The 12,467-nt window shown below is 38.5% G+C and overlaps 1 protein-coding gene across 2 annotated transcripts; it reads right to left on the bottom strand.

Moving 5' to 3' along the window:
- Positions 1 to 475: 475 nt before the first annotated feature.
- LOC106942457 (glucocorticoid modulatory element-binding protein 1-like) lies at positions 476 to 11,753 on the bottom strand. Of its 2 annotated transcripts, none has more exons than XM_015025730.1 (10): positions 11,271 to 11,753; positions 9,775 to 9,907; positions 9,426 to 9,484; positions 9,113 to 9,234; positions 7,619 to 7,722; positions 5,691 to 5,875; positions 5,327 to 5,470; positions 2,953 to 3,090; positions 2,006 to 2,113; positions 476 to 1,911 (listed from the first exon to the last, which is right to left on the bottom strand). In XM_015025730.1, exons 2-10 carry the CDS (start codon positions 9,888 to 9,890, stop codon positions 1,493 to 1,495), a joined length of 1,395 nt encoding a protein of 464 aa, XP_014881216.1. In that variant the 5' UTR covers positions 9,891 to 9,907; positions 11,271 to 11,753; the 3' UTR covers positions 476 to 1,492. The 2 variants fall into 2 exon arrangements, with proteins under 2 accessions (XP_014881216.1, XP_014881215.1); XM_015025729.1 differs by having other exon boundaries at positions 11,296 to 11,753.
- Between the last annotated feature and the right edge of the window lie 714 nt (positions 11,754 to 12,467).

The raw sequence follows: 12,467 nt of genomic DNA, 5'->3' as shown, positions 1-12,467 counted from the left end.
TTTGTTATCTATTTTTTTTTGTTGTTGTTGTTAAAATTTAGTATTTCTCTTCAATAGCTTGTAGGTCATGTGACCTATTGAGTCAAAATCAGTGTGTTCCACTAGTCTGTACAGATGAGGTACACTCATTTTTATTCGATTTGGCCCTTTTTTCCCTGTTGATACACAGCTCTACATTACCATGTCACCAGGTGACTCTGAACCCCTCCAGTCACTGAATAGAACAGATAAATGTGCCAAAACTGAAGTTATTATCTTTGGACCTAAAGAGGAACAGTCTAGAGTTATAGATCTAGAGTTGTAAACAAATCCAATAACAATTTAACCAATTAAATTATTATTTCTCTCTGCATATTACATGCAATGAAGTAAAAATAAATAATAAAACCAGTTTTTACAGTATAATTTACAATTTAAATCAAGATATCCCACATTTCAAACATATCTAAGTGTGTTTGCTTATTAGTTTGTTTTGTAAATTTAAACAACAAACTCGACTTGCAATAAATATGTCCTCTAATTCAAATTGGGCAAATATTTACAGCCAGATTAATTATAAAATAATTTAAAAATTACACACATAGTAATTTGGTGGATTTACATAGACAAAATGAGAGAGTGAGCTATTGCTGCTGTTAACCTTGTGTTCTCCTTTTGTATTTCTGTCCTTGGAAAGTACTGCTGGTTAGGTGCTTCTGTGTCTGTCTCCCCTCTGTCCCCCCAACTCCCAATTGTCTCCCGCTGATACTTTATGCATTCAGCTTGCCTTCCTTAACCTTTTACCAATAGGTCTCAAATGATTAACTGAATGTGACTGTACTGTATTATAATTCGGATTAAGTTAGAAGGTATGTAGATCAGTAACTGACTAAATTTGATTCTTCATATCTTTTTTAGATAATTGGAAATGAATTGGACGGCATAATTTTAATGTAAAGTTACTTTGTTGTAACTGAGTTTATATAAAAGGTATAAAATTAAAAAGCAAAATGGTATTTTAAGTTCCTTGAGTACTGTGTGTTTTAGCATTATAAAAGTGAAAAATAAAAAAAATATACATTAACAATGTACATTACAGGTCAGCGTGTCAATAAAGAGATTATTTAATATTTTTTTCTTTGATTGAATTTTTCTTATAAAGTGCCTAAAACCAACACTTATTGTAAACATCACAATTTGTCTGGTGTACGTCTGTACCTCTGTTTCTGTAGTTATTACACCAAAAAAAAAAAACATTTATATACCAGTCAGCCACCACAATGTAACCATTAATAAGACACTGTTCTTCAGGAAATGCTGTTAGAAGTGTACAGTACCTTTATCTGGATATAGTTTATATATCCACCAGTGGTTCTAAAGACCCAATCCAATAGACATGGGATACCTCACAATGAGGAAGGTTTGTTCCACAACATATTAGTGAGTGTGGAGTCTCCGCTGCAGGTTTTCATTTAATCTCTTGCATTTTGCTCTCAGTTTGAGCCACAGAAATCTATTTAACGTTCTCTCTGCCATGCGAGCTTTTTGTCGTCCCCGCCTCGTCACATCTGATCGGACCATCTCCAGGAAGAAGTACCGTCTTCTGTTTCATCTCTTTGTTCTGTCCTGAGGTATCTTTTTTCCCGTTGCCACTTTGGCCCACTCCGTCTGTCCTGCCGGCTCCAACAAGGTGACTCCAGCCAGCGGGGGCAGAGAAATGGCTAAAGACCTGAGCATGAGATGCAGCAGATAAACCAGTGAAAGAAAGCGGACGGATCACTGTGTTTGTCCTTTCATTCAACAGCGAGTCGTGCACGCGTCTTTTCTGCTGGCTCTGACGGTGAGGTCGGAGGTGTTTCAAGGATGAGGTCTTGTAAGATTTTCTTTGATTGCAGCTCTGCTTCCTGCGTTCCTCCGAGATCTCGTCCAGCACTACACAAAACAAGACAACAGTTAGTAAAATCCACCGGGGACATCAACGTGTGGACTGTGCATCGGCTGTTGGCAGCGTTCTCGACATACACACCGTGATGGATTTTACTTTCTTGGTTCTGAGTGCATCGAAGGTCCAGGGCTTGTTTCACCGAGTCCAAAAGTCCAAACATCTCACACAGAGAATTCAGTATATGAGCATCTGACCCAACAAAAAAAAAAAGAAAATAAGTCAAAGTGTTGAATAACAATCTTTTTTCAATTGTACATAAGCAATTCAGGTGAAAAAAAATCTATATTTATAAGCTTGTTTTTTCCCAAAACCTTGGCATTCACTTATATTCAACCCCCCTTGATTCAGAACCATGCACGCCGTAATTATAGCTTTTTTGGGGTTTAGATTGAGATACTTTTTGCAAAACAACTCAAGCTCAATCAGTTTTCGACAAAGAGCATCTGTAAAGATTAATTTATGATGTGCAGTTCTAGTTTTCTGCCACACATATTGCATATAGTAGGTCAAAAGGTATCACTTTGTTTTAGCTGACTAAAGTTTCCTCTTCTACATCATTGCCGTGTTTCTTATAACAGTTTTCTGCCTGCCATCCTTCCAGATTGGTGGAGTTTACATCTCAGAGTTACTATTAATATAAACTTCCACCTGAGATGTAAATCTCTGCAGCTCCTAATTTCCCATAAAAACAAACCCTTGAAAACCTTCACAGTACATCTGGTGTAAATTACACAGCTGTATGTCATAGGTTTGATAGCTCTTGATTTTATTTAGAAGTACATGCAGTTAAATACAAACGCATGCTAGACTTTCCAGATTCTTATTTATAAAGTATTTAAAAAGCATGGATCATTTTCCTTACACTTCATAATTTTGCACTACTTTGTGTTGGTCTGCCACATAAAATCCCAATAAAATAAGCTGAATCTTGAAATTGCAATGTGGGGGGAGGGGGGAGAGCGAAAAGTTCAAGTGTTGTAATACTTCTGCGAGGCACTGAGTGTGAATGTGACGACACAGTTTGATACCTGTCTCCTGCAGGCTGCCGTTCTCGCTGCGAAGCTCGACACCTTTAAGGGTGTTCACAAGTTTAGCATGGAGGCCAGACAGAACATCCACCATCAGCCCAGACTCTGCTACACCCCTCCAAAGTCTCATCACTCCACCTGAAGAGGATCCATTACATGATAAGAACTCTGTGCATATGAGAGTTTGTTTTTTTTCCCCTTCCATTAAGAGGTTTAAAAATGGCCACAGAGAAATTAGAGAAAGCCATAAATGCACCAGTATAGATTTGATGCACATGAAGATATGAATTCCAGTGTGGGATGTTAAATTAAAAAAAACAAAGTAAAGAAATACGGTAAAGATTAATAAGTAATCTGTGATAAATGTGGTGGAAAGGAGAAGCAAGGGGACATCCGGGGCTGTGATTTCAAGTAAAAAACATAGGAAATGACAGAACTAGATGCCATAGATAGATAAAAAAAAAACATTTAAAAAGAAGTGAAAGAAGAGAAGGTGTTAAATAGGAAACAGATGTTGAGAGGAAAGAGCAGAAAAATGGGTTAGGAAAGAGGAGCTCTGAAGGCAGAAAGGAGGGCAGGACGGATTTGAAGGAGAATGAAATATAACTTGATGTCGGCACAAAACTGATAAAAACAGAAGTTAGGTTAGGGTGATGAAGTGCAGAGCATGCGGGATGTGTTATCTTAGAGGAAATGAATGTATGCCCCCTGATGTTTGCTTAAACTCCCGTCACGATGGTAAAATAATTGAAAGTGTTCCAGTTCCCATTTACATTTATAAGTTTGCTTAATTCATTCCTCCATGAGGGGAATACAAACTAGAATGAAGCACATTTCCGTGGAGCTGAACAGCTCCAGCTCAAGAGGTTGAGCACGCTCGCTGAGAATTATCTACTTGTTCGAAAGTCAGCGACAAGCAATCCTGAACGTGCAGCGAGGCGCTTCAATCTGCTTTGCAGGGCATCATGAGCGGGCCGTTTTACTGACTGAGCTCCGCCTGGAACGGTGCCTGATCAGGTCACCTTTAAAAGCTTTTAAATCAAAGCTGCAGCCCCGGCAAGTAAAAAGGCCACACCTGGAAATGTCAGCTGCTGTCTGCGGCTTTATAAATGGACATGACTCTTCCCCCTGACTGTGGTCAGCAACTTTTTAAGGACAAGTCGGCAGGAGCATCCCACAACTGCCAATTCAGAGGTTCGCCGGCTCGCTGTGTCAGAGAGGTCAAACCTCTCGTGGTTGCGAGAGGCGAGACGAGAGCGATGGCTGGACAAGCCCTGTGTACATCTTTTTGAGAACCTGTCCTACAAAAGACCTCTTCTCTTGAGAAAAGATCCTTTCTGCACATTACCGTCTGGCAGATGATTTTTCTTTTCTTTTTTGTTTTTTGGTGGCAAGGTGATTAAACTTTCCCTTCTACAGAACTGAAAATACAACACCTTCCGCAATTAGCATCCCTGGTACAAATATGTATACAAGCTTTAAAATGATTGATTTTAAATGCTTTTGCCACCGTTATCCAACATTGATCATATTTACGTCCAGACTTGAATAAGTTTGGTTTTGGATCATTGTCCTGCTTCATAAAATCTGAGATGAGCTGATGGTTGGACATTTCTGGTAGAAGCAGAATTCATGGTTCAGTTATGAATCATGAATTTTGGGGGCAACTCAGCAGCCCCCAAAACTATCACACCGCCACCACCATGTCTGAATGTTGATGTTACGATGTGTTTTTTTCTGAAATTATGAGTATCCAAGATGTTAACAGCATTCAAACCTTCTAAAAAGCTCAACATTTGTCTCATCAGTTCATGGACTGTTTCCTAAAAAGTCTTCAGATCATGATTTTTTTTTTTTTGGCTGGGATTTATGTTCTTCTTAGTTAGATGTGGTTTTGGACCTGAAATTTTATTCAATTACTTAATGAATAGAATAATATTATTCAATTAATATGAGTTGATTGTTGACAACTTTTAGTTTCAATATTAGCAATTTTTTGATTCTATATCAAAGAATCAAATCATCTTTGGTGGAGAAACTGAACTTAGGTTTCCCAAAAAATACGGTTAATCACTGTTAATTAATGACATAACAAAGATGGTGATCACTTCTCACACCCCAATGTTATTGTACTCAATCAAAAGGTTGGATTTTTCTCATTTTTTCGGTGTGAAATTATTACCAGGACTGTAAAAATTATACATATTTCAATATTTTACCAGTACAAATTGTGATTATATGTGTCATGTATATCAAAATACGATTAGCCAAAGAATAATCAGATGATCACATGATGGTGGCCAACAGGTCGAAACCAGGTGTCTAATTGAACATATATATTGAATCAATAAACATTATTTTGCCTTTTATTTACCAAGTGAATCAGCTCTCTTTATGTTGGCAGGATGTCCGTTGTTTGTGGAGTTTACAAGCTGTGTTGAACCATTACTCTGCTCTGATGCCGCTCCAACCATTTCCTCCAAAGACTCCTCCAACTCCACTGCATCGCCTGCTTCCCCTTAAATAGGACCAGAGCAGACACATTTAGTTAATAAAGGGCTAAAGCTGTTGTGTCTGTGTAAAATTAGCTTCAAATCCTAAACATTTATCATATTTTGGTGCTTGGTTTCAAAGTGATCTTCAATTTACTGGTTTGAAATGTCAATGCTAAAAACAGTGGTTAGAGCATATGTGATTGGTATGAAAACAGGAAACTTTAAGTGCCAACTGTAATCTACCTGTCACAGTAGCCAGCTGTCCCCCAACAGGCTCGAGAGCCAAACACGACAGGCTTGGCTGCACCAAGGCCCCTGGAGGAGGCCGGGTGCTGTTCATCAGCACATCGAGCTTGGTGCTGCGGCAGGTGTTGCTGCACACTGACTCATGCTGGTAGAAATCTATCTGGCCAGAGTCCATCATTTTCCTGCAAAGGGGACAGGCAGGTTACAATAATATGGCAAAGTGTCTGAGAAAACATTTTTCTTTTTTTTTCTTGTTTTTGCTTTCGTAGTCGCATGGGAGACGTTTGGTCTGAACAATCCTAACAGCCTCTCGCTATTTTGTTTGATGCGGGGCTTGTTGGTCAGCCCTCCGGAGGCATAAAGATAAAAAGAACAGATGCCGCCTGTTGGGTTTTGCGTGTTGCCTCCCAGCAACACCAACAGCAAGTGCAAACACGATAAAGAGGTGAGAAGTGCTGCTCGAAGGCTTATATGTGAACCATTTGATCCTGCTATCATCACAGTTGTGATTACCCACTGCCTCTGGTATGCAGGCTCAGACAGACACTAAAACAGAGATGTGCACATTGGATTTGGCATTAAAGCAATCCTGACGGTGGTTCACCGCAGTGTATTCTAAAAGTATTAAAACCCCATTTTCCCCACATTTTGTCATATTGCAACCACAAAATGTAACTGCATTTATTGGATTTTCATATGACAGACCAACACAAAGTAGTAGTGTGGATAAGAACCATCGCATGACAATAAAATGTGTTTTAAAAATAACTACGATCAGCGTGGCACGCATTTGTATGCAACTCCTCTAACGTCAACGCTTTGTAGAAACATCTTTCTCTTCAAGCTTTTGGAGTTTTCTCTCCATCAGCTTCACCCAGACTGAAACCGTTTCACATTCCTTCTTTACAAAAATAGTTCAAGTGCAGTCAGATTGGATGTAAACCATATGTGGACAGTTATTTTCAAGTCCTGCCACAAACTCTGTCTTGGATTTAGGACTGGGCTTTGACTGAGCCGTTCTCATAAAGAAATATGCTTTAATCCTAACCATCGTAGCTATGGCTTTGGGTCATTTTCCGGTTGGAAGGTGAACATTTGCACCACTCTCAAGTCTTTTTTTGCAGCCTCCTATCAACTTTAACCAGCTTCCCTATCATTGTAAAGAAAAAAGTTTACTAAAGCATCATGGTATCGACATTTGTCAAAGGGGGGATGGTGTTTTGAGGAGGAATTGCAGTATGACACAGAAGGTTCCCTTTTGGTCTTGCTTGAGCAGAGTACCTTCTTCCACGTGTTTGTTGGTTTTGCCTCATGGTCTGTGGAAAACTCCTAGTGACACTTCGAATGCTTGTCTTTCAACAATGACTTTCTCATTGCCTCTACTCAAAGGCCAGATTTGTGGAGTATAAAAAGTTATCTAATAGACCAATTCAACCTGAGCAGAGTATCTTTGCAGCTCCTCCATGAATATATGTTGTTGGCTTTTTTTTTTACTAATGTTCTCTACCAAACCTTTAATGCCTTCACAGAATAATGCACTTAAGTTACACACCATTTTACCCTATTTATTATCTGTCTTTAAAGAAGCATGGTTGCACTGGATTTTATGTAGGTGTATTAGACAAAGAGGGAATAAATACAAATGCAGATTTTTCTTTAGAACCAATAAACAGGTATGCTTCTCCTTCCATTTTTATGCTTTGTATCGGTCTATCACAGAAAATCCCAACAGATTACATTGAAGTTTGTGGTTGCAACATGAACAAATTTGGATGGCACTAAGGCTCTGAATAGTTTCACAAGATGCCGCACAAGACATGACATTCATCCGTTTTAAAATGATAAACATGACAGTCGGCACAAGAAAGTGGAACTAAAGGTTGTTAACAGAAAGACAGATGTTTCTTAATGTTTCATAATCTTACCTGAGCATAACCCCTCCCACTCTGATGGCTCTTTTCCAGTCCTTCAGAGTGGCTTTTCCTGCCAAGTGTACAAACTGCTTGGGACTAATGAGCTGGTCATTGAACTGTAAAAAGCAAGACAGGGCAATTTATATCATGTAAACAGTCATATAAAAAGTAAAATAGGCTGTTAACCCATGTAATGATTAGCCTACATTTTATTCCTCTGGAATAATTTACAATTCAATCAACCATACAAGAAAAACAGAAAGGTATTAAGTTAATAACATCATAAATGTGTTACGATATAGACGGAAATCTGTGGAGTTTGAAACGACAAAGGGTGGGAGAAATCTGCCTCAAGCAACAGGAGTATCGAATCTGAGCATGAAAATATAAATTACTCTTTTTGGAGGAAGCTCATTCATCCATTTCTTTTTGTAGAAAAAGGAGAAATCACAGATTTGACACAGAGTTATTTCATCTGAACATTCTGGCTTTGCAAAATGTACTAAGAAAAATGTGAAGTGATTTTTTTCTTTTTTTTTTTGATTGAAAATCATTCTCTAACAGGAGATCCATCATGGAAGAAATGTATAAAAGTCTTTCAAAGCAGGACTTCAACCCAGTGTGCCGGAGCACTCAGCTGTGTATAAAAGTGGTGACAGGCACAAACAAATTGCAAAAGTTGCAAAAAGAAAACAGTGCACTACAGGCAACAAAGGTCAAAACACAAAGGGACAGGAACCTGAAAGTCACACACCTTGAAAATTGAAAAATGCACAACAGACGAATAGAGATAATGTCAGAAGGAGATAGAATGTATGTATAGAAAAGCCAAATATAAAGCATTTCTAATACCAACAAAGAAACCATGGTTAGTGTGGGTTAAAGACGTAAGAGCAGAGGTGAAAAACTGATGTCTGGAGAAAAGTGGTATTTAGTGTCAAATCAAAATTCAATGATGGGACGATGTTGGTGGTTCAGTTGGCGGCAGATTCAGTGAAGCATCTAAACCTAATGTGTTAAATGTCAAGAAGATTTCTAAAGTTACTGATAACTGATTGATAAGTCAATCAGTACCTCTGCTAGTAATACTCAGATGGAAATTTAGGCTATTGTGTTTTGTCACTTATTATGGAGTTTCATAAAATATTTATTAGGTGGGTCTATTTGTCTATTTGTCTATTTTCTTTGCAAAAAAAAAAAGAAGAAAAAACTTAAAACGCTGTAAGTGTGATCAGTTTATTGAAATAGGGAACAGTTCAACACATTCTCTAAAAGTGTGAGTCCATGTTTTGTTGTTTTTGTTTGGTAGAAGTTGAACTTGTGTCCCCCAGGACAAAACCTTTTTCCTGATTAGTCTCTCATTTAAATGTCAAGATAGTAAGAGAAAGAATAAATCTAAAGGAACAATGGAGCAAAAATTTAAAAAAAAAAAAAAAAAAGTACACCGTGGTTGGCTCTCCCGTAATAAATCAGCACCTCTTGGACACATTCAGCATATTGACCTACCTTAACACATCGTACATTGATTCCAGGACAGACAAACTTCTTAAACAGCAGGACTGCTGCGCTGTCTCCACAAGTGATGGGGTAGCCATACTCTATCTCTGTTCCATCGGCTTCACAGTCACCTTCACAGGATGCAGCAAAAAAAACATCACCGGAAGAATAATCGAACAATTACAACACTGAGACTATCACCCAGCACTATGCTGAGTACTATACATAATGATTCTGTTGTATTGAACAAAATGTGTGTTTTTTGTATATGTTCATTAAGTTTTAAAGAGATAATATTTTTGGTTTGCATGCCTTTACTTACTTTGATGTGTCTCTATCGCTAAAACTCTGGTGGCAGTACCGACACTGTCGCCATTTAGCCTGCAGAGGGCGACATAAATTCACATTTGAAATGAAACAAACCTTACTTTACTTTCTCTGCACACTGGACTGTTGCGTTAACTTAAGAATATACAGCATATACAATACAAACAGTCATTTTTCTACATCAGTTTAGCTCACACACAGATATAATGGGACAATAATGGTTTTGTTGTTTTCTTTTTTGTATTCCCTCCAGGCTTTGGTTATTTAAAAATGTGATTCTGATATGAAGACTAAGACTTAAACTCCAAGGCAACGACTGGTACCCCTCCGTGCAATCGTCTTACCCATTTAGCTGCAGGATGATTTGTCTCTGATGGATGTTGTCCCTGCATTCCTGCTTCTCTGTTTTAACCACCATGACTTTGCCTGAAGGCTCAGAGACCCATTCAGCAGCAGCCATCTCACCTCCCAGCAGGGCTGTACAGAGACAACAGGTGAATCACATTAATGTTCAGATCAAACACAAATACTTTCCATTACATATTTTTGGATAAAAATAATTTCCTGTTGTTTCAGAATTAATTCATGCCTAGGTTAAAACAGCCTCTGCATGCTGGGATATTCTAGATGAGGAATGCAGCTTATTCAGAACATTTTCCAACTCTAATGTGAGAGGTTCCATACAATTCAATTTAAAAAAAATCTATTGGATGGGGGATAAGAAAAACCACACAACCCTGGTTTAATTTATTGTTAGTATTCAGTGCTCTGGAGTTCACGCCTGCTTTGTTTTTAGGGAATTTGATCAACTGTGGAGTTCAGCTCTTAAAAGTAGGATTTTCTTGACATTTTAATTACGTTATTTAGCTAAAATCATCATTCACAATAAGGTTACAAAAAATGAAAATAATCTGATTGTACAAAAGCATCAGGCAACAGAAGAGACCAAAAGTTCATCCAAAAAATATCTTTACTAAAAACAGTGTGCCAAAAATGACTGTCTCAATGACCAATGGATTTATCTTTGATGATGAACTCCAAGTCTTTGAGATTAAAAAACGTTCTTTTCCTAATCTTAAACTCCATACAAAGAGTCCATACTTTGCCAGAAGGAGCATGTTAGTGAAATTAAATAACTTGGAATGTTTTGGACTTAACCGTAATTTCAAAATGTGGTCGTAAAACTGATGATGATGAATTATTTCAAAACCATTTCTTTTGTTGCGGTTAACGCAAATGTATCTTGTACAATTCAACTGACAAACTTTATTGTCTATGAAAAACGTTTTTAAAAAGCCGAATAAGTGTTCAAACTTCAACAATTGCGTGACATTTGCTCGTTTGTGTCTTTCAGCAAAAACCCATAGTTTTCAGAGAGGTTCTAAATGTCAATGTCCATTCATTAGATGGGCACAAAACAATCTGCTGCATCACCGCGGCGTATATCAGTAATTGGGGAAAAGTTGAAACAATAGTGACATTCCTGTAGCAGCGAGTCAGGAAGGCTGTGAGGCCGAATGTAACACAAAATATTAGCTGCAGGAATTGTAATGTCTGGATTAAATGTAATGAGTTAAACTTGAAATGTTTAGTCATTTATGTGAGACAAGGCATGATGGGAAACTAATTTCAATTCTTATACTCTTGTCATGAGCCGCTCTCAATTTGACAGTGAACGCAAATGCAGTTGAAGCCTTTGCAATAATAGAACAAGAGCAGCCTATCTTTCAGGGGAACTTAACGAAAGGAAGAGACAGCTAACCACAGTATCAGACAGACTACAATGAACTAAATATATTCAGCCGTTTTCTTCAAATTAGTCTATATTGGATTAGCATACCCGGACAGTTGCGTGCCTTTCTTACCCTCTTCACAGCCTCACTCTGACGTCTGTTGGGGCGGCATCACGCACCCCTGTCGCGCGTTCCCGTCCCACACAGGATCCACAGAAACAAAAACCGGGGTCCACTTCCACTCCTCGCACTCTACGGTGTAAACAGCGTAAAAAAATAATTAATCCTCCGCTTGTTCAGAGGGACACGGCAGCGTGAGCCAAGCTGTGTCGCTGCCCTTCCTGCAGCCAAGGCAGCGTTTGCCTGAGAAGCATCTGTCCCGCTGTCACGAGAACCGCTCTGTTGGCACGCGATGTGTAACTCGGTCAAACTGTCCTCGTGAGGCTGGATTTGTGCTCCACTGTAAAAGTTCACGGGCAGGGCGACTTTATTCACCCGGTATTTAAATTTCTCCTCCACACACACAAACAGAAAGCAGAAAACACTGCATAAGAAATACTTCAGTAATATGTGAGTATCATATTCTTATTAGTGATCTGGGACTACAAGCTTGACGTGTTCTGCTGTTGCCTGTATTTCACCAGTAGATGGCAGTTTCGCACTTAAGTTGATGACAACTATTGAGCAAACGCAACACGATAGGGATTAATAATTGTTGCTCGTTGTGATTTTGCGAGTTAAATGGACCGTTTTCGACTTTTGATAAGGTTTAGTGGGATACAATTCGTAAGCATGGGCTGACTAGTGATGCCGAGTGAGGACAGCATAGCTCACATAGTGCTAGATGATTCTTCTCACGTTCCTTTTTTAGTATTTTTCCTGGGACTTTAGTTTGTATCTATTTGTTCTGCTGGAATAACTTCTAAAAGTCTGTCATTTACCTTTTTTGGAGGATAATATTTCTACTTGAAGTCCTCTCTTGGACTTCAAGTTGAAATCATATTTGGACCACATAACTTCACTGCTTTCTTCATGTGAAAATGTAGTCCCAGTGGATAGTGGTAGACTGTTTTACTCGTGGACAAAATTATTTCTTTCCTTTCTCTATTGTCTTTGAGCTAGTTTGTTGGTATGCTGCTTTTCGTAAATATGGCATTTACACAGGTAGTGCTATGAAAACCTCTACAACCACTGTGCTGGCGTGAACAAATACAGACACATTTGGAGTCCCATACATTTAGAATGGAATGCCCGGGATCATTTGATTGACAGTCATCCTAACCAATAGGAAGTCGAGTTTACGA

The sequence above is a fragment of the Poecilia latipinna genome, unplaced genomic scaffold (genome assembly GCF_001443285.1).
Source record: "Poecilia latipinna isolate Pla-1442-1.1 unplaced genomic scaffold, P_latipinna-1.0 Scaffold4296, whole genome shotgun sequence".
Taxonomy (NCBI): domain Eukaryota; kingdom Metazoa; phylum Chordata; class Actinopteri; order Cyprinodontiformes; family Poeciliidae; genus Poecilia; species Poecilia latipinna.
This window is presented reverse-complemented; position numbering and strand designations above follow the sequence as displayed.